A 27211-nucleotide genomic window follows, 5' to 3' on the forward strand; every position below is an offset into this window, starting at 1 on the left:
GAGCTGCACAATTCCGAGGGAACTCTGTTCACAAAGAATACAATGTAAATGGTGCCCCCTGCAGATGCCTGGAATAGGAAACACTAGTAGTAATTTGAGGCCATTCAAGTTTGGAATGGAAGGCTGGAATTTCTTTGCTTTACCATTGTTTGGGCTTCTAAAGAGGAGTCAAAGAGCATAATAGGAAAGCTTGAGCTGAGGAAGGCCGTTCATAGGAAATTCATTCTTGTACCTTTTGAAAAGACTATCGAAAATGCGCCTAGAAACGCTATCTACCGATGCTACTCTAAGTGTGGTCCACAGGCCAGCAGTATCAGCGTCTCCAGGAAGCTTGTTAGAAATGCATATTCTCAGACATCTCCAACCCACTGAATCAAAAATTGTGGAGGTGGGACCCAGGTATCTGTGTTTTCACAAGTTCTCCAGGGTATTCTTATTCTCCATAAAGTTTAAGAAGGACTTCTTTATGTCATACACTACTTCCATGCTACTATGAAAGGGGTCATGAGTTACCCCTTCCATTGTTAGTAGATGGTTCTGTTGAATCCCAACTGCAGAGTGAAACGGACATTGCTCCACACACTGATCCCTCTGGGTAAATAAAAATTCAACTGAACTCCAGAAGAGGTGTGTGTGTGTGTGTGTCTGTGTCTGTGTGTGTCTGTGTGTGTGTGTGTGTGTGTGTGTGTGTGTAGCTCTAGTGTGTTGGGAGGGGGAAGGGAGATTTGTGGTCAGAAATGGGCAAGAGCCAGTGAAAACTGAGATGGTACCTGAAATGGCTCTGCTCTCCCCCAATACCTTGCCATCCTTGCAACTGCATTGCTTCCCTTGTCTCTCCTGACCCTTGGTGTTGGTTTCCCACCTTCATGACCCTGCGGTTGCAGAGCAATAAGGGAGGACTTTTGGGGGACCTGCCCATTTCTATTATTCTGGAAAATAACTGGAATAATTTATTAGTTTTCAAAACTAGGAAACCCTGGCGTGTCTTTGAAAGGCAGACAAAAATAATCATCCCTCCTGCTTGCAACACTTCAAACCAGGTTTAATTATGTGTTTTAGAAGAAAAGTAGAGCTGAAGGAAAGCCTAGTCATTAACAAGGAGAATCTGAAGGAATCCTGCTGGGGAATGCTCCCCAAAACAAAGACCTGGGAAATAAATCTGTTCTTTGGAGTAAATTTTAATTTCCATTAAATTGGTCAGTTTACAGTATGGGACCAAAATATATTTCCAAAGCTGTTTTGATTGACAACCCGGATGAATAATTGCTGGGTCCTGCCCACCATCCTCTCTCCAAGGAGAATTCTGACAAGCCTGGTCTCCTGAACCCCTCCTGGAGCCCTGAAATTCATCTACTCCAGCCTTCATACAGTTGCCCTTATGTTAACTTCTGCTATGAGGAGAAATGACTCTTAGGTCTCAAAATGAATCTGGATCTGCTGAATGCAATTTGCAGGTCTCCATGTAATGTGGTCAGGTCTTGCGGTGTCTTTTAATTGTCACATTTTTCTTCTTCATTCTAGAACTCAAACTAACAGACCCAGACCATGACCCAAGAGGGCACATCTAGCTTTTTTACAGAATGTAGACTGGACTGCCCTCTGCTCAACCCATGATACATACACCTGCTTAGTGCCCTCTAGAATCTCAGGGGCAAGAAGTGTGCTCTGGGGACATTTCTAAAACTCACTGATTCAACCAATAATGCCATTTCTTAAATTCAGTTTTTCTCTTGGTCGGTTTAAACATTATATGATTAAACAAATTCAAAAGTCTGCATTCATTTTCACTCAGCGTTTTGGGGTTAGAATGAAATAATATCAATAAGATACTTCCAGTTTGAGGGGAAGATATTATTACTATCATTTTTTCCTCATTGTTGTAAGGTAACCCTTGTGTTACCCAGCACACATATAGAATAGGGTATTCTCTTTAGCCAAAAATTATGGCTGGAAGAAAGCCATTGAATCTGGAATGCAATCATTTTTTTAAAATAAAAACGTAGTGAGTAATATGACACCAAATCTATACTAATTTATTTATTTATTTTTTTAGTATTCATACTTAACATAAATTGCAGAAACTTTCAACTTCTCAAAGTCATCTTTATGAGTGAAATTATTGTGCTTCGGATACGAGAAGGTGCCCATTAACAGAGAGTTCCAGTAACAGAAGGTCCAGGGGTGTGGCCCCTCTCACGATGCTGCTGTGTAGACTTGCACGGCAGCCAAAGTATAGCTTTGCAGGGGCTGTCAGCAGGAAATGGAGAAACCTCAACCCCAGGTAAATTATTTAAAGTATGCAGGTGACTAGCAGACTGCCTGACTCAAGCATGAATTCCACAGCTCAGAGAGGCACTTTCATGATATCCAATCTACCCTAACTCTGAAAAGAAAGGCATTGTCTGTCTTTATTCCTTCCTGTGAGGAGTCAGAAAAAGTAAGCAACCTAGGTTTCCAGACTTGACTTAAATCGGATTTGTTAGCGCAGCAAAGCAATCCCAGATTACATCAGGTAAGGTGTCAAAGACCACTCTGACCCCTTCTGAGGGAAGGGCAGGAACCTCTGCCTTTGGCTCATGACCAAAGGAGGGGACCCCACCTGCCTTTGCCCCAAAGGAGGCTGTTTTGCCGCAGCTTAGATCAGGCCCCATAAAAACACAGCCCAGGGCATGCATGCTGGCAGGCACATAGCCGGCCCTCACCATCAGTGTTTCACCTCATTTCCATCATTACTTTACTTCCATTGAAACTCTGAGACTCAGTGTCAAGAGTTCCACTAATAGATGGCTTATTTTTTATTGACTAGAAGAATTACACAGAGGGTCCTTTGTTTCAGAATAGCTCAAGGCAAGCAAGGGAAGACTCACTTCCCCAGATGGGCAGATCTTGTCCCCAGGCCGAAGTTTAACAGCGATGTAAGTGGACGTGCCCATCGTAAACCATTTTCCCTACTGGAGTGTGCATGTCCCCCTGTGCCACTTCAAAGATCCGTAACAAAGCAGTCCATCCCAGGGCTGCCAGGCCTGTGGTTACCTGTTACCTCATGCCCCTGGCATTCTCTGTGCTGGCCAGCCTGGCCCCTCACAGATGCAGCTACAGCTGCCAACAGCTTTATATTTTTGTGGCTGCCAAGACTCCCGTCCACAGCTGTGACCAATCATTCATTCAGCAAAACGTGCTGAGCCATTACTACGTGCTGCACAGTGGCCCAGATGTCCCTGAGGTCACCAATCACTTTGGGGCATGGAATGCCTTCCTACCTCTTTCCCTACCCTGTGGGCTTTGGGGTCAGAGGAACTGGGTTATAACCCGGGCTCCATCATTTATCAGCTTTGTGCTCATGGATGACTTTCTCTTCCTCCTAAGCCTTAGCTCCTCTGGGTATAAAGAATGTAATGTAAAAATGAAACAATGTAAAATGATGTCATATAGAAATTATTTAGCCCAGTGCCTAGAACGTACTGTAAAAACTTTCTCAACTGCAGCACTACTGGCGTTTGGGGAGGGATAACTGTTGTGGGGACTGTCCTGTGCATCATAAGGTGTTGAGCAGCATCCCTGGCCTTTATCCACTAGATGCCAGTAGCACCCCCACTTGTGACAACCAAAAATGTCTGCAGACATTGCCAAATGACCCTTGGGAGACAAAAGTTCTGGTTGAGAGCCACTGCGTAAAAACTAAAAATAACAGTATCTGCTATTGCTATCATTATCTTTGTCACCATTGGCAATTGAGAAACTGCATACTTCATGCATTCCACTGAATATGCAAAGTCTACTTACAGGTGAAAAAGCATGTGGGATCCAGAAAAGTCAAAGAACTGAGCTTACCCTTACGATGATCCGTTCAGAGACGTGAGCAGACAACAGGTAGAACTGGTCTTGGTTAGCAGCATACAGTCCGACCACCAACATGAAGTATCTAGTTCAGAAATAGCAGACCAATGCCAACACATCAGGAAACAGAGACATAATTTGTGCAATTGAATGCCACCCAACAGTTAATAGTGAATTTACCCAGATGGGTTTGCGTATTTAAAGATTTTCTCTTCTGCTCTAAGTTGCCCCTCCTGCGAAACCAGAGAGGAGTTGATTCACTCGCTGTTGTCCTGGGTCTGCCCTTTGCCCGGCTTGAGGGATGTGTGAGCTGTTTTGCAGGCCCAAAGCAGCCTTCACTGAGCAGACATCCTGCTGGGGGCCTGGGATCAGCCCATCTGCGCTGGCCTGGTGCAGACCTTACTCTGCTGCATTCCTGGGCCCTCCACACAGCACTGCTCCCGCGCACTTGCATAACAGAAAGCCACCTTCCAGTTCCCCTTGTCCAGAGCCATCCAAGCCACACATCCTAGGCCATAATGGATGGTGACCCAGCAGGGCTTGCCTAGCCACACAGGCTCCTTCCCGCCCTATTCTGCTCGTGGCCATGGAAACTGCACCTTTCACATCCTCTGGCCATGACTTTAGTCAAAGACCAGAACCCTCCCTTCCGATTGTTATCAAGGCAACGTTCCTCACTGTGATTTTAATTGCTTCTTCATGTGTACCATTAATGAGACATTTTTAAGATTAGACTATTTCTTTCTGTTTTTTTATAAAGCATGATGCATTTTAAAAAAAATTTTATCAGAGTATAGTTGATTTACAATGTTGTGTTAGTTTCAGGTGTACAGCAAAGTGAATCAGTTCTACATATACATATGTCCACTCTGTTTTAGATTCTTTTCCCATATAGGTCATTACAGTGTACTGAGTAGAGTTCCCTGTGCTATACAGTTAGGTCCTTATTAGACCATTTCTTGAAAGTCAAAATAAAAACTATTCCTATCAGAAAAGCTTTTGCTTTAAGAACTGCATAAAAAAAAAAAAAACACTTCAACTTCTGTAACACTCTAAAGTCTCTAGTCCTTGGAGGGCAAGAGTTCTCCCCTTTATCTAAAGTAAGTCAGTAATAGTAGTAATTGTTATGATGATGATGATGATTAGCCATCACCTACTGGGTGCTCAAAATGTGCCAAGCACTGGGCTAAGCAGTTTACCTACATTATTTCATTTAGAACCCCGAAACAACCGTATTGGAGTAAAATATGGATATTGTCCCCATTTTACAGAATAGGAAACCTCAGAGAGGTTAAGTTCCATGCTCAGGGTCACCCAGCTAGTAAATGGCAGTACGAAATATTCAAACTCAGTTCCCTCCAACTCCAAAACCTATGTTCTGAAACCAGTGGTTCGTAAACTTGCATGCATCAAATCACCTGGGGGCTTGTTAAAATATAGATTGCTGGACCCCACCCCGAGTTGTTGATCCCATAGGTTCTCGGTGAGGCCTGACAACTTGCATTTCTAATACGTGTCCAGGTGATGCCATCTCTGCTAGTCCTGGGACCACATTATGAGAACCACAGGTATAAATCATTAATGCAAATTTATTTTCTTTTCAAAAAAACGCTACAGCAGAGCTGCAGGGCTCGGGTCATTAAACTAGTGGCCAGCACACGGAATTCAAGAAACGCAGTCAATCCTCAACCCGCGGCCAGCCTTGAGACATGAGCATATGGTCCCTCTAGAGGATCAGGGAGAGAATCAAGACAAGATGACTGGGCGCTGGGCAGGAGAGGAGGCATTGTGGGCAGTGAGGATGGAAGAAGAAAGATGTCTAAGGGTAAATGAGATGGGTCAACAAACGGAAGGAGTCAGAGAAGGGAGGGAAGCAACTGAGGGAGGCCCGGCCTGCCGGCTGGTAGGACCAAGAGGATCAGAGGGGCCGCTGGAGGGCCCTGGGCCGTCAGGTAACGTAACCAGCCAGCCTGAGGCATACACACCACGCCAGTACCTCTGGTCAGGGTTTGGCTTTCCCTTCTTTCTCATGTTATTTGCCGTGGTTTCGCTGAAGTGTAACCGGCCCAGCGTTACTTTGGTTACCTGGTCGGCCAACAGGTTGATTCTAAAACAAACAACAAAAATACCGAGAGACTGTAAGAGAACACAGAGTCTTTGATCATATGGGACTCATTCTTAGCTCCTCAGGTATGTTCAGTCCCCTGCTCTCATCACACTGTGCAGGACACTGATTTTTAGTAAATTTAGTAAACACTGATTTTAAGTACCCACAGCCTGGTCAGGAATGGCTGCCAGGGATTAATTCTTGAATAGTTAGAAACGTCCATCCAGCAGCAGCTCAAGCCCGGAGTTTCGGACTCGTAAGGGTCACACACTCCCACAGATGGGCTCTCTGACCGCGACAACAGGAGAAAAGCTGTTTCACCTGTGCCACGGTTGCTAGAGCACTCGCCTCCTGACTGAAGCGGTTCCTCTAGGTTCCTCATGAACTCCTTCGCATCTCCTTCCCGTATTTGCCCTCTCCTGACCTGGCTGTGGAAGGCAGCGTGCTCCTGAGGAAGAGCACACACAGCCTCGCAGCGAGGGAGACCCGGACGCACCAGGCAAGATCAGTGCTGTCTGTACTGCGGTCCTGCTTGAGCGTCAGGCTGAGCTCCCGCTGGCCTGTCCAGGCTGTAAGACCATCTTCTTCCCCCAAACAGGACTGACTCAGGGTCAAATCATCCCAGCCAAATCAGTCGAAAAGCAAATCCCATTCATTCTATAGGGCAATCTCTTGCTTTACTGCCATATTGCTTTGGACCACCACATTGTTTTGAATAATCCCAGTCCTGTATGCTTTCTATTTTGGAACCCATTAGGCAATCTATCAACACTGCTTTAAAAAAAAAACAAGAAAAAATGAATTGTAAGCACAGCATGGATCCAGAACCTTGAAATCAATTCAATCAGCATCACGCTGATTTAAATGAAAAATTAAAAGAAAGATCTAATCATAATCCATCTCCAGGAACCAAAGTTATTAGCAAGGTTGTCAGTAATAAATGATCACATAAATAATGATGACCTTAAAGTGGAGCTTTTTATAAGACTTTTTTTGCGATTATTTCAATGTATTTTACCTACTTTTGTTGATAAGCATGTGTTCATAATATTAACATATTATTACTAATTTAGTTCCTACAGCAGAGTTCATTTTAAATAAACAAAATAAACTTGGCAATAGGCCTTCTTCCCCAAACATTCACAAGGGAATTCAGAAAAGAAATCCTTACTTAACAGGATTGAAAATCTTTTTGCTTCTATCTGCTTGGGACTGTTCAATAGCAATTATTTGATTGGTGGCCTCTACCTGTGTAGAACAACAAAAAGTAATTACTTAATAATTAATTTCTTTATTAATTAAAAAGTTCATTAGTAAATAATTTTCAAATACTTAAAGTTTCCCAAGGCATCGTGTTAGGCACTTTGCAGGAGGGGCAAGTCGCTGAAGGGATGTAGGGCACCTTAAAGCAGTGTGTTATTGGTGCGAAAAGAAAGAAATACCTGTAGAACTAAACAAAGAAACACAGGACAACAGAGGATTTCAGGTAAACAGGGAATACAGAGTGGACTAGTAGAACACAGGAGCAAGGCAGCTCAAAGGATACATGTACTCATTCATTCATTCATTCTGTCATTCATTTTATAAATACTTGTTGAGCACCTGCTGTGCTCCAGGCATTGCTCTAGGCATCAGAGATGAGAAGACGAGACTAACAGAAAGCCCAGCCCTTGCAGAGCCTGTATTCTCATAAGAAGAAACAACAAAAAACAATAAAATAAATAAAATATAGGAATGACATTTATTCAGTAGTTGCTACAAACTCTTGTTATTAGTGAAGAGAGTGGCAAGGGCCTGGTGAGATCTGCCCTATCATATATGGCTTGTAGGTATTTGCATAGTAACAGTCTTTCTGGAAAGCAACTGGGCCACCAACATCAAGTGTTTTAATACCGATCATATGTTCCATGTGTAACCCCTCTTTTGGAATTTATCCTCATACAAGGATGGATGTACCTGGCTGTCCACTGCAGTTTTATCAATGACAATAAAAAATTGGAAATAAACAAAATTTACTATAATACAGGAATTAATACGGTAGTATCTCGATATAATGGAAAACCATATCATCTTTGTAAATAATATTTTATAGACTTTAATATTATATAATGCCATTTTCACAATATAATATTACCAATATGAGATTAATTTTAATAATAGAAAAAAATGAGGAAAAACTAGGCTACCAAGTGGTGGATCCCAAATACGAATGAATTTTCTCTCTTCTTCATACTTTTCTATTATGTTCACAATGGACTCATATTAATTCCATAATCAGAAAAATATACTTTATTATTGTTTGTTGTTTGTTTTATTTTGGTTTGGTTTGGATTGGTTTTCTTTTAGAGCTTGGTTTGGAGCAAGATCAGCTGATGTGTTCAGCAGTCAAGCCCCACTTTGGGAGACTCAGTGCCTGAGCCCAGGTCAGAAAAAAAATATGCAGATAATGGATGTTCCTCACCCTAAGGAGCTGGATCTGAGGTAAGAATGTAATAAATACTCGTTGATCGCTCAGCAGTCATCCTACCTGCATTCTAATCCCAGCTCTAGCATTTAATATTTTGGATGAACTGTGTGACTTTACTGGGCCTGGTTTTCCCCTCTGTTAAACTGGAAAAGAGGGGGCATTGACTAGATTAGCTTGGCTTTTTTAAGTTAGAGACCTCTTTGAGATTTCGGTGAGCACTATCAACTTACTGCATGTGAAAATGCACCAGCATCAAAAATAATAAAATAATTACACTCAGCAAAAGAAATGCAAGATTTATACACTAAAAAACTTTAAAACTGTAGTTTGAAGTGAGGTTCTGCCAGATTCTGAGCCCAGGCTTAAGAAATTGGCAGCTTCCATTTCCTGTGTCTTGGAGCATTTATTCTTAGAAGCCGTCCGCCATGCTGTGAGGAAGCACAAGCTGTCCTACAGAGAAATCTACATGGAGAAGAGCCAAGGCCTCCCAGCTACAGCCCCCTGTGAGCTCCTGGCTGATGGCCAGCACAGACTTGACAGACACGTGAGTGAGCCATCTTGGAAACTGGATCCAGGCCCAGATAAGCTGCCCCAGCTGATGACTCCTGAGCAGAGGTGAGCTGTCAGAGCCAAGCCCTGACCAAGTTGCAGATGTGTGACCCAAATCAATGACTGTTATTATTTTCAGTTGCTAAGTTTGGGAATAGATTGTTATGCAGCAACAGACAACTGGAACACTTAGTAAATGTTGGCTGAATTAAATTGAACTAAATAAAAGACTTACCTTAATCCCAAAAGCTTTCAAGTAAAACATTTCTATTGGCTTTGGACCCATTTGGGTTTTGACAAATTTTGGGCTTCCCCAAACTTGGATGTGGATGGTGATCTGAAAATGGTTCTTCTTTTGGCAAACAAAAGCTTCATCTGCTGGTGAAAAATTAAATCCTTTGTCTGTAACAACTCGATAGCCTATATCAGGTCTATGAAAAGTGGAAGCAAGAAACCGGTTTTACAAATATTTTCTACACATTTTCTTTCATGAACAATATTAATTATAATTATACAAATATTTCAGGAAAATATATTGTGGAAAGTACCTTTTGTTATATTTAATCAATTTCGTTAATTTTCACCAAGGAAATGAAAATAGTATTTCAGAGTACAGCTGGCTCTCTCCCAGCTTTTTATGTTCACGAGGAAGAAGCACAATTCCTGCCAAATGGAAGCATTGTTTCCTCAGCCTGCCTTTTCCCTTTGTGCTCCCTAGACTTCTAATTTGACTCCACTGTACAATAGAAAGGCGTAGGCTAGAAGTTGAGAAGTTAGTACATTAATCAGACATACGAAATATCTGGGATAGAATTCATCTCTTTCCTCCTTAAAAAAAAATCTCTAATTTCATCAGCAACACCACACTCAAACGAATGAATGAATGCATATCACTCAGATGAATGAATGTTCAGCCTCCTGGTAGTCATATGAAAAGAGCAGACTGGTCAGAACTACCAGCAATAGCTTTAAACCAGAGTAACCAGAGCCAGTCAGACTACTGATTGAAAACATGTTTTCACTAAAGTATGGTCATTTCCTTTTTATCTTCCTGATCTGATAATAGCACTGAATACCTACTATGCTGTTTACTTCTGCAAGAAAAAAAAAATGGGATGATGGTGGGGTGGCTGATCAGACTCTTGCTTTAATTGTTTTATCAAATCATTTTCAATAGCAATGCTTTGTGTATTATATGTTTATTTAAATACTTTTAAATGTTAGTAAAAATAAAACCTATTAAACACGTAACATTATCAAGTAGAGAAGAAAATATAAAAGTTGAAAACTCCTTTGGTAATTTTTTCCATATACGTTGTAGATATGGAACATGATTTTTAATGCATCAAGTTTCCTAAATGTTCCTCAGGAAGGGAGCTCCTTCCTCAGATAACACACAGAGGAGGGCAGTACTTAACTGCTTTGCTAGCTCTCTGTCACTCTGTGGATCTTTGCTTCCTGGGATCTCAATTTGGATGGCTGCCATTTAATGAAAAACATAGTTTCTAAATTTTCCTCTAATTTCAGAGACAGAAAATATGAATGGGTCTCCTGGGAAAAGAGGGTTTGTTTTCTTTGCAAGTTAAGCACCTCACCAATGGATCAACTCACTAGGTCACTGATTACCCTCAAGAAGCTGATCAAAGGCCCGACAACCACAGTGCCCGCCAGCAGCAAGGGGAAAGACCACTGAATGAAGGATTTGATAAAGACCACATGTCTTATGCCATCTGGGAACTTTATATTGACTCAGGTTTCTAGAACTAATCTATAATTTGCTTGTGGAAAGGCTGGATGGATTGAACTGTATACATTTTACTACAGAGGGTAGTAAGAACTATCTTGGTTGAGAAAAATAAAAGGAAATATCTTTCTGTGATCTTCCATGTTTCACTGTCAAAAACTCTAAGGAAAGAAGGTAAGATTTGCAGCTCATATATGAGCATTAGCCCAAAATTTAGGGAGAGCTGTAAGCAGAAACTGAATGAATCCATACAGTTGAAGAGTATTCTGAATCTTAAACACAAATCTCTGGTTATAGAAACTATTCTACCTACCTAAGAGTAGCAATTCTGTTTTTGATATCAAAAGTTAATTATAAAGTCAACTAAACTGGCCTTTTAAAAGCTCTTTTTAACACATGTTGTAAATATCATTCCCCCCGAAAAAAGATGTAATAAAATTTTAATCCCTTAACTTTATTGCTTTTAGGTTATTTAGGAAAATGATATTTTTGTAACAAGTTAGACATAATAATCTAAGAAGAGACAAGTGATTTTCTGTCTCAATGATGTGAGTAGTGAATTCACGATGGCCTGAGTTCTAATCCAGAAGAATATTGCCTTCCTTTTTTGCTTAAGAAAAGTGAATTACGGCTAAGCATTCAAAATAAATCTGCCTCTACACCTTTGAGTTGATACTACTTGTGTTCTCCTTTTTTTCCAGATCAGTGGAGCATAGATTGGCTGTCCAAATAAACTTAAAAAATCTCAAGTAAGAAGAGAGATAAATGTTACCTTGAAAACTTGATCAACTCAAATACATACAGACTAGGAAGCATTATAGGCTTCAATTAAAATACTGTGTATATGTGTGACAGTTTCATACCTTGGTACTCGTACTTAGGATAGAATATGGAAGAATCGCCAAAAAATCATCAAATGAAGGCTGACTCAAAACCAAGATCTATGGGGCTTCCCTGGTGGCACAGTGGTTGAGAATCTGCCTGCCAATGCAGGGGACACGGGTTCGAGCCCTGGTCTGGGAAGATACCACATGCCACGGAGCAACTAGGCCCGTGAGCCACAACTACTGAGCCTGCGTGTCTGGAGCCTGTGCTCTACAACAAGAGAGCCCGCGATAGTGAGAGGCCCACGCACCGCGATGAAGAGTGGTCCTGGTCCCTGCTTGCCGCAACTAGAGAAAGCCCTCGCACAGAAACAAAGACCCAACACAGCCAAAAAAAATAATAATAATAATAAATTAATTAATTAATTAATTAAAAAAAAAAAAACCAAGATCTATGGATCCTTCCTTTCTTTTTATATTGCACACAGTGGCAAAGATACAAGTTGTGACATTTCAATGAAACAAGTAGCAACTTGCTTCTTTTTGTCTCCTGTTAAACAAACCAACTCCCAAAGTCTGTTTAACTCCTTAGATTTTAGGGAAAAGATTTCTTCTGTCTAGTTCATCCAACATAAAAGTCCTAGTGATAAGTTTTGCTCTTAATGAAGCTATATTTGAGTTTGGAAAATACCCTGAAGACCCTCAAGTTTGTAGCCCAGCGTTTCTCATTTCATATTATGTTTATTAATTGAAAATCCTATTCTTTAACCATTAACACGCTTCAGTGTTTCAAGAAGGCATTTGTAATCAATGAAAATTCTAGAAGAGTTGGGTAGGTAAATTATATCCTAAGGAATAAAGAGAAGGCTTGAAGGATGTTTAAGAGCAATAACGCATAAGTCCACATTTATTTCTTGAAACTATAATGGCATAAGAATAGGATGAAAATTTTCCAGTTTAAGGATATTTTGTATGGTTTGATTTCAGTCTCTTAATATAAAGCCACCATCAACTACGATCGCTGCAGGCTGTATTGACAATAAATTGACAATACTGATTTGCAGCATAGATGTTGGGGCAGCTAACAATTTAATGTGGCCCCCCAAAAGTATTCTATGGAATTTTTTACTAACTGCAGGATTAAATGTTAATGATTTGGGAAATCTCCATTTTCCAGCTTTTAGTTTAAACTGGGCATGTGATCTCAGAAAGAGTCCCCCTTCCTCCATCATTTAGTGGGTAAATTATGAGTTAGAATTACAAGTCTGGATTCCTGAAGGCCAGAAACCCATGTCCCAACAATTTATTGTTAAAATGCAAAATATAAGGAGTAAGACACACTTTCTGACTGATGCATCCCATTTGGTCAGGGGTGGCATCAAAGCTCAAATACTTGGATTTAGTTTTGAGAGTCAGCACTGCCTTTCTCCCCTCATTCTCCAGCCAAGCACAGGGTTCCTAAAGCCACTTACAGTTTTTCATATTGACTGTTTAATAAACTATGCCAAGGAACGCTTCGGTATGGCTGCCACTTCAAAGCAGGAGAGCACTGGTCCACAAGCATCATGTTCTGTCTCTCACTGTCGTGGTCTTGCACTTCGCTGCTGTGACTCCTGCTTGTCACTGCAAAGAAATCAGTGCATTAAATCTTTCCTCCGAGGCTGTTTTTCCTAGACTCACAGACAGCTGCATGGAGCTAATGCATAGGCCATGTATGAGGCAGAGGGACCGTGTGGGGAGTGACAAGTGTTGGGAGGCAGGGGGCGTGTGGCTGGCCTTGTTTCCTCATCTGTAAAATGAGCAGCTTGGGGTCAGTGATTCTAAGGTGCCGCGGCAAGCACTTGTTAGAAATTTTTCCCTCAGTATCTATCTACCCTATTTCTGTCATGGCATCTCCCCACTCCCAGTTTGTGTGATTCAGGTGAAGTCCTCTCCAAGCCCAAGGAGGGTAGGGGACGCAGGACTGATCAATCAAACTACAGCAGTCACTATTTGCATCAGTAATTGCACCAGGTAGACACATGGCCTGATTCAATCCAAGCAAAGTGGATCTCAGCATTTTAGGGAAGACGGGTTCAAAGATGCTGGTTCTTTTCCATGAGGTTTGAACCTGTAAGTCACATCCCCAAGAGCTGCTGGCACCATTTTGGGACATGAGGGAAAAGCCTGTCTGGGAATGAAGCCAGCACGGCGGCAGGCAGAGTTGAGAATGAAGGGCACCCAGTCCTGATGGCATGATTTGAGTTCTGGGATCCACTCCTAAATCTTGGGTTACAGGAGCCAGTAAAGCCCCTCATTTTGACTTTCTGTTTGTTTTGTTTTTGCTTAAGGCAGTTTGAGGGTTTTTGGTTTTGGTTTTGGTTTTGTCCTTTGTTTCTTTGTTTTTGTTAATTGCAACCAATACACTCTAATCTATCATAGGTCCCTTGCGGCACCAAGATTCTGTGGTCTCTAGCTTTTTGAACTTAGATGAGTTATTTATTCACTTAGTGTCTTACTTCCCTCAACGGCAAAACGGAAATTGAAACAGGTGTCCTCCCCATCTTGCAACATCACACAAGCAGAGAAAATATCGTAATACAAGTGAAAGGACTTTCAAAGCTAATACCAAGATAAAGTAACACAGAATATCTTGTTAGAAGGTAGTATTAACTATATGAAATTGCTACTTTTGTGTATCAAAAATGGTCCAATAACAGCAATTTCACATGTGCAAGCCACTATTTTTGCATAATCCTTGCAAGTTGTTTGTCTAATTTGCGTTTGTCTAATTGTACCAAATGGTACAATTCAACCGCAGAAGAAGTTTATGTAAATTCCGTTAGGATGTTTGCTGTTTCCCTTTTCTGTGAGCTCCCCTACCTTCACTCATGCCTGATATTAGGAGTGAAAGGGAAATAGTGTGTGTACATGAGATCAGGTGTCGGCTGTAAGCAACAACACAGGATATGACACCAGCTTCTATACAGCGTGTGCACTTAGCCCACAGCTTGGGAAATGCAGGGGCATGTGGCTGGTTTTTCCTTCACTCATCTAGCTTTCTTTCTTTATACTTTTATTGAGGACTTCTTAAGTAAATAGCAGAGCTGCTTCAGGTTATTTTGGATCCCAAATGTCACAGAAATTGTGTTTTTCTTGGGGTATCACTATTACCAGTCACCTAAGCAGAACATCTGTTCTGGGGGTTTTGTAAATAACCGTTATGGAAAAGGATTTTCTCAAAATCCTGAAAAACTTTTTCCCAGCTAAGAATACAGGAGGTCAGGGACTTCCCTGGTGGTCCAGTGGGTAAGATTCTGCACTCCCAATGCGGGGGCCCGGGTTCAATCCCTGGTCAGGGAACTAGATTCCACATGCATGCCACAACTAAGAAGCCCGCGTGCCACAACTAAAAAAAGATCCTGCGTGCAGCTACTAAGACCCGGCGCAGCCAAAATAAAATAAAAAGGATACAGGAGGTCAGCAATGCAAGTAGCTCTTCATGCCCTCACTCCTCCAAAAGTTACCTGGCTCAAAAGCTTTTCAAAACAAACAAACAAAAAACCATCCATGGTTTGCCTGCTTATACCAAGTTCAGAGAAAGGGAGAAACTAGTTCTTCCATCTTTCCTTCCTCCCTCCTCCAACGGAGAGAGGATAAAGGAAGTTCAAGAGCTTGGAGTTTGGAATCAGAGGGAACTGGGTTTGAATCACAACTCTACATTTACTGGCTACACAATTAGGAAAATGGTCTAATGTCCCTAAGCTTCAGTTTCTTCACCTGCAAAACGTGAGTAACAATATGATGCCTCCCAGGACTGTTGAAGGAATTCAATGAGTCATGTCGGTAAGTGCTTAGCACAGTGTCTGCCACCAGTAAGAGTTTAAACAGTGGTGCCTTTGGTTAGTATTAGCGGCACTGTCATTATCACACGTATCTGTTTCAACTCAGGTGACTCAGTTATTCCTAACAAGCCTTGGCAAATACTTCTGTTCTTGGCCTCCATAGTAACTCTATCTGATGTGAAATAATTAATGTCATGGGCCTGAGTGAATACCAGCTAACTGGGACCCTTTCCTACTCAAGTATGGCAGTAAGGTGCCAGGGGAATCAACCAAAGGTCAGCTCCACTCCTCCATGTGCTGGTAGGGAGGGTGGGCAGTGGGTAGGGGACATTGTCCTCAAGGATAAAGGTATTTCCAGACCTTTCCCATCACAGCAGCAAGATTTTTGGGGCACCCACTCCATAGGACTGACATAGTCCTGGCTTCCCTGGGAGCTAGCTATCAGCTGGTGAGCCCCAGGGATGGCAATCTGGGACCACAAGATTAATGATAATAATAATAATGATATCTACTGGTCCTGTGTGCTTTCTGTGCTGCAGGCGCTGTCCCAGACACTTGGCATAGTTTCTCATCAACTCGTTAACTCATCTTCAAGGTAAGGATCCCTTTTTTTTTTTCAATAAACGTTTTCAATGTTCATTATTGAAGTATAATATATATGAAGGAAAGTACACAGATCATTAGTACACAATTTGATACTTTTTTATAAAATGAATTATACTAGGTAACTACCACTAGATCAAGAAATAGGACACTTCCAGCACTCTAGAAGATGCACTCATGCCCTATTCTGGTTACTACTTTCTCCTGCCCAGGAATAATCACTATTCTGAAATCCAACACCATAGAGGAGTTTATAGAAATGGTATAATATGATATGTACTCTTATGTGTTGGCTTCTTTTGCCCAACATCATGTTTATGAGATTCACTCATTGTTGTTGCAAATGGTAGTAGTTTGTTCATTTTCATTGCTGTATAGTACTCCACTACATGAATATACCACAGTTTATCCTTGATGGCCATTTGGGTTATTTTAAGTTTATGGTTATTATAACTAGTGCTGCTATGAATATTTGGGGGGATGTCTTTTAGTGGGCATGTGTATACACTTCTGTTAGGTATATTCCTAGGTGGGGAATCACTGGGTCATTGGATATGTTTTACTAGATGCAGCCAAACAGATTTATAAAGTGGTTACAAGGTAAGGATTCTTAATCCCATTTAACAAATGTGGAAACTGGGGTTCAAAGACCTGAAATAACTAGTCCAGTGTCACAGCTGTTATGTGGAAGAGGTGGGATTCAAACCTTCTCTTCTCTTCATGCTACACTGAGGATTTCTTGAGAAAATGTAACAGAACAGAGAAGCAGAAGTATGAAGGTAGCAAACTGCCCAAGTCCCAACTTTTTGGAGAAAATTCACAGCTTGCATTAGAATGTCTTTCAAAATATTTTCTTATACATTACTCTTTAAAAAAGTCTTAGAAATGGGTGAAGTAGAAATTGTGATTCTCATTTGATAATCAAGAAAAGTGAGGCTTGAAAAGTCCCCGATTACTGGAGACATGAGACAGGTACTTTTCCTGACTCTACAGTGTGACTTCAGCCCATGCACCTCTCACTGTGGACCAAAAGGTACGACTCTGGAGCTGAAAAACCCTCATGCATTTGAAGTTCAAACCATATGAGGCTATGAGCCCTCTTTTATTTAGAGTTTGGATCAGGTGGGACCAGGAACCCTCTCGTATTTGGGGTCCACGTGGGGACAGGAACTGGCTGGCAGGAGCCTGCCCAGCAGCTCCATTCTCTCTAGGCAAGATTTTACATTTTCCCCCAGCAACCCAGTAATTCTACATTGTGATCCCTGTAAATGGGGTTCTTGGCATCCTTGGCCAAAGTGAACTGCTGGGGAAAAGGTCACCAGAAAAGTCTTACTAATTGATTTAGAACATCTTCCCCCATCTAAATCCTGCCCATAAGACTAGCTCCTCCTTCCACTACCCGTATGCCATTTCCCCAGGACCTTTGTAAAACCCTTGGCCTCTGCAACATCAAATATGAGTTCTCCACTGGAAAACTTCTGCTGAAAACATGGCATTTGGATTGTTTTTTTTTTTTAATTCCCCTGGGAACCTGCTCATTTTTCATTCTGGAACTGTTGTCTGGAGCCAGTTATCTTTAGATGGCTTTTCAGTGACCTTTGAATAGGATTTAAACAAGGGATGCAAGATTTCCTATCTGCTGGAACATTTCAGTTACTTTTCTGTGGCTGTTCTCTGGAGAGGGTGAAAAATCAATGCCCTCTCTAGGGACAGGCCACAGAACATCACCACAGGATGGAGCTTAACTCTGAAATAGCCAGGAGAATTTGAGGAGCAATCTGGTTTGATGAGGAAACTCTTGGAAGGTTTGGGTGACTTGCCCAGTACTCTCAGGGAGCTGTTGCATCTGTGGGAGAGTGAACAGATGGTCCCCTCATCTGGCTAGAAATTTACTCAGCTTTCTGTATTTGAGAAGCATAAAGAAGCTGCAGGCAGGATGCAAGGATACCTGAAGAAATTAGAGTAACCATGCATAGGAAGGTGGATGGAGAGCTCTACATTATCCAGAAACAAGGCTTGAATTAGCATTTTGCGTTTCTAAGGTTGAATAGGAAAAATCAAGCAGCTGCCGGCCATGGTGGATCCACGCAAAAGATAAGAAGGCAGTAGAGGTTTGGTTTATACGATGGCTGCATGCCCGGTGCGGTGCTACCACAGCATGCCCGGGGGGTTACGATCTGTGGGACATGGCCAAGTGACGTCATCGTCCACTGAAGGACCCTCACGGCCCATGACGGAGCTGAGGCCAGACGTCCCTGAAAGGACCAGCAGGCTCCACGGGACACACAGGACCAGCTCTTGTCATGTGGCTGTGAAAGGCAAAGGCAGCAACCGGAGCAGGGGAGAAAGCCACAGGCACCTCCTGTCCCGGCAGCATAAACCTCTGGAGTGTAGGGACAATAGAGGGAGGGGAGCCTCGAGAGGGAAATCTTGGACTCTTGCCAAGCTGATGCATGGGAGTGAAAGAGATATGACTTGGTACCCTGTGTTTGGGGCACTATTCTCACGGCCTACATTAAGTATTTACAGTGGCTAATAGCACTGGCATGGAGGATTCTCCTTTCCCCTAATAAGTGTCACAGCGTTTATTCTGGAGATTCAGAAGTTCAAGCCTTCAGGCTCAGAAGCCTCAGTTTGTTCTCAACTTGATCAGGTCTCTAAGCTCAAAACATGATATGTCCCATGATATATAAGACAAAGAATGAGGGGGGCTGACCACTTGGGCATCGTATAATGCTGCTGAAAGACTTCTAAAGTGATTTCCCAGAATTTCAAAGATCTACTGGGAACTTGCTAACTTGAAGCAAGTGCTAGGGAAGCTCAACTTTCTACCTTCCTGCTGCCCTGGAGAAATCCTCGAAAGCAGGGGTCCCCAACCCCCCAGCTGCGGACCGGTAAGGTCCATGGCCAGTTGCGGACCAGGCCGCACAGCAGGAGGTGAGCAGTGGGCGCGAGATCAAAGCTTCATCTGCCGCTCCCCATCGCTCCCCATCCCTCGCATGAGCACCTGAACCATCCCCATCCTCCCCACCCCCCATGCATGGAAAATCGTCTTCCACGAAACCGGCCCCGGTGCCAGAAGGGTTGGGGACCGCTGCTCTAAAGTCCTGCTTCTCCGAGTACCTCCCATGAGCCAGCTGCATCAGCATCGCCTGGGAGCTTGTTAGGAATGCAGAATCTCAGCTCCCACCTCAGGCGTACTGAACCAGAATCTGCACTTTACCAAGATCCCCATGTTACACGTGTGCACGTTTGAGTTGAGAAGGATTGAGCTGAACGAAGCAACGAGTACACCAGCGGGCTCTTGTAGGTGCTGCCACACGGCACGGCTTCCCCAGGCCTGGAGCCTTGGTCCTCTGAGACACAACTGCCCCTAAAACTGAAGGGACCAGCATCTCCTCTCTACCAGAGAGACAATGGCATCTCTTCCCAGGAGCACCTGTATGACCCTACCTAACACTGCATGAAACATTATGTCAAGAGGGGAGAAATAAATTCCCAGAGCCTATCATTGCCCTTCTATGAGAGAGAAACTAATTTTGTAGGGCTACTCCAAGGCTGGGGAAAATCCACAATTTAATGGCAGCGACAGGCCCCGGATTGGCTCACTTGGTCTGGAGTGGTGGTCCCACACGTGACAGTCCCCGGAGTCTTCCAGCGCCTGTGTGCACTTTCTCTTCTTGGTCGGTGGCAATGAGGGTCTAAAATTAAGAACCCAAAATAAGGTTAGGATTCTTCTTTTCTCTCCACGTCATAGTTAATCAAATTTAATTTCCCAGGACTCTGCTCTGGGCCTTTTCCTAAGACTAATTCTAGTTAGTTAAGGTTCCTTGAGTCCTACTAGTCTGCAACACCAGGTGGATACTTGGAGTGGACGGAGCAAGCTCCTATTCTGTGAGCCCTACTAAGTCTGAAACTTAGTTTTTCACTATCCAGTGGATCTGGGATTCACCTATTTGAAAAATAAACTGACAACATTTCCAAAGGCAGAGGACTCATTGAGACAAAGACAGAAGATACTTAAAATTTAAGGGTAGACTTTATACCTGAAAATGTTTTTCACATAGAACTTTATCACAGTTTTTGATGGCCTTTACTCTTTTTGCCATTCTCTAGATCCAGAAGGAGGAACGAAAGAGAGGGAAGGCGGAGAGGAAGGGAAAGAGAAGAAAAGAATATTAATTAAGACAGTAGACAGATATTTTTCAGGGAGCTCATTCACAAATCACTTGAGTGGTCTAGCTGAGGCTGCAGATGCAAACAGTGATTTCTCCAGCACCCAGAATCTCCCTATACATTTCTGACATTTTAGCTTTCCACTGATGAGGACCTTGGGTTCAGTGGACTGTTAATTAAAAGTTGGTTTAAAGCCAAGGGCACTGGGTGTCTGATATATGTCTCAACACTGCCATCTCGTGGAGAGGACTCCACAGTTCACTCTTAACCAGCACCTCTGGGGAGAGGCGCTGGCTGGTCTTTCATAACTCAATATCTTGCCCTTTACCCAGGACTGTGGCACAGAGGCTGCGGATGGTAAGAACAACCAGTTCCCAGATGGGAGGACACAGACTGGTCCAGAGGGGTCCTGAGATGACGGGCGTCTGGGTAGCAGTTGTGAAAGGCACTGTGGGAATGCGCAGAGTCGCTCATTTCAGACGAGCCCTGCGGCAGGTGTGCAGGCAGTATCCCAGGAGCAGCTGCCGAGTGGAGGAAAGCAGCTGGCGTCCCCCCGGCGGCAGGTGTCAGAGTCGGGCAGCACGCACCTGGGGGAACACACAAGTGAGAAGGGCCCCTCTTTCTCACCATGCAGAGTCCTAAAGAAGAGAAGCAAGTGCCAGACGTGCGGGAGGGAGGTGGGTCCCACTCACCTGTGACCTGTGGAGGAGAGCAGGAGTCTGACGCAGAATAGGGTGGGGTATCTGGGAGCTGGCGTTGCCTGAGGATTAGAGACATGCATTCCTTTTGTTTGTAACTTATTCCATCATTATTTTTTTTTTCACAAACTGGTAGCAGCCCTCCGTGTACAGCACCCCTAGGGAGGGTTCCAGGTGCTCCTGGGGGCCAAAGCCCACCAGAACATGCCCAGTGTCATGTTGAGTGAGCTCTGAGTCAAACAGACCCGGGTTTGAGTCCCAGCTCTTCCACTTCCTAGCTGTGTATCCATGAACAAGTACTTAACCTCTCCAGGCCTCTGTTTCCTCATCTATAAAATGGGAATAATCATTATGCCTTCCTCATAGCATCATAGTGAAAATTACATGAGATACCGTGTATAAAGCCCATAACATACATCCCCAAACACAGTGCGTGCTCAACAAAGCTTAATTAACATTATTGTGGCTTCTTAACATTCTCAAAGCACTTACGCCAGAGAGATGGTTGGGCTAAAGCAGTATAAAATGTCACCACTAAAGCAATGGTTTTCCATCTGTGCTCTGGGGAATCTCAAAGCTCTTGGAAGGAGCTCAAGTGTTTTATAAAAGAAAAATTTTAAAAGCCTGGGGGAAATATTTTATAACTTTTTTCTGTTTTATATATTGAGGTGCAAGTAAAATTTCATTTTAAAAAATGAGTACCATCACTAAGAAAAGTGTGAAAATGTCTGTTCAAAAAAACCCTACGTTTTCTGTTCAAAAAGTTTCTTATGGCTCAGAAACTCTGTGGTTCTAAGTTATATATAATCACCACCATCCTCCACTTGATTCTCTTGCTAGAAAGTAAGTTATCATATTTTTCTTGGTTCATTAAGATTTCAACATCATGCAATGAAGAGAGAAATCTGTTTTTATTATTTACTAGAAAACTTATGTTTTCTCCTCAAATTGGTCCTTTATAGTTTATTCACTTTTTATTAATAAGGGAATAGAAAACATACATTTCCCTTCCTCCAAAAACTCCACCGAAAAACCTCCACCAATATGAAACTCCAAAAACTCCACCGAAATAAAAGTAAAGGAATAAAGAGGCATAAACAGAAAAAGACATAGAGTACATGAACAGAGACTACAACAGACCATATTTCAGTAACAGTATGGCAGACAGAAATAGGATGGATGGTAACTGAATTAGCAGAAGGGAAAAGCTGCCTGGGGATGGCAGAGGGGATGTAGGAACCAACAAGATATTGTCCAATTTGAAAACAACTCCAGAAAAGCCCAAGACATTGGCATCACCAGCAGTTTCTGAATTCAGGGGTAAGGTAGAGCTAAAAGTGAAAGAATTGATTGACAGTTTAATTAAAGAACAGCTGGACCCTTAGATCAACTTCTCCCACCTGTATAGTCAGGCAACTACCTCTATCATCCCAAAAGAAATTGGAAAGTTTTATTCTCTGGAGAAATGGATCCAGGGAGATTGTAGAGCTATTGGGCAAAAAATGGAAGGACTCATTGAGCACATCCAGGTGAACAAAGCTCCCAGGATGCGGTGCAGGATTTACAGAGCTCATGGTTGGATGAATCCATACACGAGCTCTCCCTTCCACCTTGAGATGATCCTTACTGAAAAAGAACAGATTGTTCCTAAACCAGAAGAAGAGGTTGCACAGAAGAAAAGACATCCTAGAAGAGACTGAAGAAACGAAAACTTACGGCCCGGGAATAAATGCTGCAAAAAAATAAACGCAAATAAAAGCAGAGGAAAAAAAACTCAAGAAAGAAAATATAATCGTAGTAAATTATATGTGAACACACAATGATAGTAATGTAATCCCTGAATATAAACCTAACCAAAACTTCTTATACAACTTTATGATATTGGGAGGCTGGGGATAGAAGTGGGTGTTGGATATGATATAAGAAAGTTAAATCCTCCTGGAAGATGATAGTAAGTTCTTAAGATGTATAAAGCAAGAAGAGCAATATAAAACATTATTCAGATAAAAGGTGGTAGAAACATCTAAAAGAGTTGGAAAGTATCTGCCTCTGGGAGAGCCAAACCTGGGGACATGGGGAGGAGCAGGGCAAAGGATTACTGGTTTTCATTATAAGCCGTATATATGGCATCATTCAACTTCGTATCACTCTACGTGTATAAATCTACAAATTAGGACTTCCCTGGTGGCCCAGTGGTTAAGAATCCGCCTGCCAATGCAGGGGACACGGGTTCGAGCCCTGGTCCAGGAAGATCCCACATGCCGCGGAGCAACTAGGCCCGTGCGCCACAACTACTGAAGCCCACGCACCTAGAGCCCGTGCGCCGCAACAAGAGAAGCCACCGCGATGAGAAGCCCGCGCACCACAACGAAGAGTAGATCCCGCTCGCCGCAACTAGAGAAAGCCCGCGCGCAGCAACGAAGACCCAATGCAGCCAAAAATAAATTAATTAATTTTTTAAAAGTCTACAAATTAAATTTTGTGATTGACTCCGTGATCTCACAATTCCACATTCAAGGGTCAAGGCAGTTGTTTACTTTCCTTTACATTTGCGGCACCACTGAATTCAATAATGTTAATGAAAACTGAAAGTCACAAGCAAATTATCAATACGCTCGAGAAATATGGCATGGCACGTCACAGACTGGGACGCATGCTCCACCCAGCAGGTCCTTGTGGAGAACCAACGGTCCCTGTGTTGAGTAGCAGCAACATGTGTTGGTGGTTTTAAAAGGAGAATTTAGAAGTTTAAATACTTTCCTTACAGTTTACTCTCCCTTCCCAAACTCAGTCTGGCTACTCCTTTATTTCATTGCATTTCATGTTCAATGCGTTTTACTGTATTGGGAGAAATTTTGCATTCTTGTTCAGAAAATTTCACGTAAGATTTAATGATAGCTACCTTCAAAACTAAGCAAATTGTTTAAAACAAGGGCAATGATTAACTTTAAGAAAAACACTGTTGTCTGAGACTGTTTCTAAGCAGTGAACTCCTCCCTACTCACAATCATGATGTCAGCAATGCACATTAGACTGTTTTGGGCCTTCAGTGCTCTGAAGTTTCCTATTATGCTGAAGGGATTTCCATGAAGGGACCGAGAAATTGACAGAACCATTGGTCACTCCTTGAGGGGCTGTCTCTATCTCTGCCTTCTACAGGAAATGGTTATAAAAGTCAAGAAATTCTTATAAAATGATTTTATAAAATGAATAATTTGCTTTCTAAATCCCTTCCTCTCAGACACATAACTTGCTTTTGTTTTTTGGAGGATGAATGGCAAAGTGTGGTCTCCTGGGGGTTGAATGCCATGCAAACCAAAAGGAGTGCAAAATAGACTTTTCTCTCCAGCTGGCTGAGGTTAGCACATCCATGACATCTGCATGCTGCACCCAAAGCAGCCAGGATTTCTTTCAGATTGCAGCCAGGCTTGATCAAGGATTTACTGAGTACCTAGTACATGCTCATAATTCTACTAAACACTAGGCAGGACTGCAGGACTCACAGTATTAAGACACAAGGCTTCCTGTGAACACCCATCTGGGACTATTCACAATTCAACAGTCCAATCCTCAGTTTTCTCCAATGACTCCCCCGGGGTCTTCACATACAAATCACACCTTCTCTAAAACTCTACTGCACAGTGATATCAACTCAGCACAGTGCCTGGTACAGAGTTATTACTTAATAAATATGAATTACTGCTTTTTACCTGACATACGGCCATAAATATGTTGTTTATATAAATTCATATATCAAGAGAGGGGGCTTCCCTGGTGGCGCAGTGGTTGAGAATTTGCCTGTCAGTGCAGGGGACACGGGTTCGAGCCCTGGTCTGGGAAGATACCACATGCCGCGGAGCAACTAGGCCCGTGAGCCACAATTACTGAGCCTGCGCGTCTGGAGCCTGTGCTCGGCAACGAGAGGCCGCGATAGTGAGAGGCCCGCGCACCGCGATGAAGAGTGGCCCCCGCTTGCCGCAACTAGAGAAAGCCCTCGCACAGAAACGAAGACCCAACACAGCCAAAAATAAATAAATAAATAATTCTTTAAAAAAAAAAAAAAAAGAGAGGGCATTCCTGACCACCAATCCAACATGGTAGCCTTCCCCCACCCCTCACTTTCTACTCCCTTGCCTTACACTTATTTTTCTTCATCTTATTGAATGACTTTATACTATACGCCACTGTCTTTCTCTTCCCACTGGAGTCGCATCACAACAACGGAGCACCAAGAATGAAGGGATGGGAATGGCTCTCCCCAGGAGCAGGTGATAAGGAAATGCATTGCCTGCTGAGAACTTAAAAACAATACTTAAATCCACAGAAAGTCAATCTGCTGTTTATCATTATTACCACACACCACCAACTCAAAGAAAAATGCCTGGGTGCCCTGCAGGGCAGACTGCTTTCCACCATATTGCCCTTGGTAAACTATTAGCAGGAACTTCATCTGTTTTGTTCACTGTTGTACCCCATCACCCAATTACAGCATAAAAAGAGCTGTTACTGAAAGTATTTTCTGGGGCTTCCCTGGTGGCGCAGTGGTTGAGAATCTGCCTGCCAATGCAGGGGACACGGGTTCGAGCCCTGGTCTGGGAGGATCCCACATGCCGCGGAGCAACTGGGCCCGTGAGCCACAATTACTGAGCCTGCGCGTCTGGAGCCTGTGCTCCGCAACGAGAGAGGCCGCGATAGTGAGAGGCCCGCGCACCGCGATGAAGAGTGGCCCCCGCTTGCCGCAACTAGAGAAAGCCCTCGCACAGAAATGAAGACCCAACACAGCCGTAAATAAATAAATAAATAAATAAATAATTTAAAAGAAAAGTATTTTCTCCAGTTTTTCATGTGTATGATTCATGTCCTCCCATGCAGATATTCACTTAAGAGCGTGTCTTAATACTGTGTGTGTGTGTGTGTGTGTGTGTGTGTGTGTGTATTCTCTGCATAGCACCCACTGGTGAGCACGTAGTAGGCACTTGATAAATACTTGATCAAGCTTGCATAGGGTTTGTACCCACTACCCGGAAGTTGGGATGGGAAAGAGCCTTGGCAGAAATGTCATCAGTGAATAAAGTAGCCCAAGAAAATCATTTAATGACAGGGCAGTGGAAGCAAGAAAAGCAAGTTGCCACCCCTCCCCTTTGGCTCTATCTTGGCAAACTGCAAGAACCCTGACCCTCTCACCACTCCCCCCTGCTGCTTTAGAAATAGACAACCTTTATGGAGGACCTACTCTGGTCCAGGCACTGAGCTAACCCTTGCAGGTGTTGCTTCATCTAATCTCTGCTACCACCGTGTGAAAAGGTACTATTACTGCCCCTACACCACAGGCAATGAAACTGAGGCTTGATGAGGTTAAGTAACATACCTGAGATTATTCATCTGGCATCTAGTCAAACTGGAGCAAAGTGATCTATCACCAGAGTTTATGCTCTAAAGAACACAATGTTTTCAATACAGATATTTAAATATCCTAATCGAATTAATTACTATAAGTTATTTCATTTTCTACAAAATCTTTAGAATCAAGAAGTCACCGGTAATGTTTTCGCCCAGGATTCTGTTTAGCTTTTCTCCTGCTGCATCCGTTTGAACCCAGAAATCAAACCAGTCAATGAACTCAGCCTTTAACAAGCTCATCTCATAGAATTATGCGGATTACCTCACTCCCTTTCGCAACATCACAGTAAAGAGTTTATCAGCCCCACTCTACTGGTGGCGGAAGTAAAACATGCAGTTGGTCATTGACGCCTAACTCATTTTTCCTTCCAACCTCAATAAGATATGTCCTAAGTGAAACCCAGAATATTAGATGCTTAAGCTCAACCATTAGAATGAAATGAAATGAAACCTGGAGTTGATTCCTCACGGACCTAATATGTCTCTAGGTTCCCCTCCTATGAAGTCACCCATTCAAACTTGTGATTAGCTGTCACCTCAATGTCTTCAGCTAGTTCCCTCTTACCCCATCTGCAGCACCTCAAGGCCAGCCTAAAGCTCGGTATACTGTCTACCCGCACTGAACACACTCAAACCAAACTGTATGACTTGGTCTGGGTCTTGGGAGGTGGTCGGGAAGGAGGCATGTGCAAGTGACCTAAAGTAGGGCTTCTCAAACTGTAATATGCCTGTGAATCCCATGGGGATCCTGTTAACACTGCAGATTCTGATTCAGCGTTTTGGGGGCGGGGCCTGAGGTGCCACAGTCCTAGCTCCCAGGTGATGCTGCTGCTGCTGCTACAACCTGGCCTGCACTTTGAGTAAAGGAAGGAAGCAGGTGAATCTCTGGGCATTTCTGAATGAAACAAACCTGTCTTGAAGATTCACTGGTGACTTTTCCAGAGCCTTCCTTCTTCTACACACACACACACACACGGATACA

The 27211-nt window shown here is 42.9% G+C and overlaps 1 protein-coding gene and 1 long non-coding RNA gene across 2 annotated transcripts in view; one reads left to right on the forward strand and one right to left on the reverse strand.

Moving 5' to 3' along the window:
- Positions 1-27211, reverse strand: part of MYRFL (myelin regulatory factor like) — a 117144-nt gene that overhangs the window by 48449 nt on the left and 41484 nt on the right. The window contains exons 3-10 of the mRNA XM_057556430.1: positions 20824-20891; positions 20460-20718; positions 19565-19656; positions 13001-13151; positions 9196-9391; positions 7116-7192; positions 5834-5944; positions 3832-3922 (exon numbers count right to left, since the gene is read on the reverse strand). Of these exons, the coding sequence (XP_057412413.1) occupies positions 3832-3922; positions 5834-5944; positions 7116-7192; positions 9196-9391; positions 13001-13151; positions 19565-19656; positions 20460-20718; positions 20824-20891 (1045 nt within the window). The remainder of the gene's footprint in view (positions 1-3831; positions 3923-5833; positions 5945-7115; positions 7193-9195; positions 9392-13000; positions 13152-19564; positions 19657-20459; positions 20719-20823; positions 20892-27211) is intronic.
- On the forward strand, positions 8433-11895 carry LOC103011816 (uncharacterized). The gene is made up of 3 exons (XR_009009702.1): positions 8433-9026; positions 10488-10878; positions 11406-11895. It is a non-coding gene; the product is annotated as an uncharacterized LOC103011816 (long non-coding RNA).

Source organism: Balaenoptera acutorostrata, chromosome 11, assembly GCF_949987535.1.
Source record: "Balaenoptera acutorostrata chromosome 11, mBalAcu1.1, whole genome shotgun sequence".
NCBI classification, from domain to species: Eukaryota; Metazoa; Chordata; class Mammalia; order Artiodactyla; family Balaenopteridae; genus Balaenoptera; species Balaenoptera acutorostrata.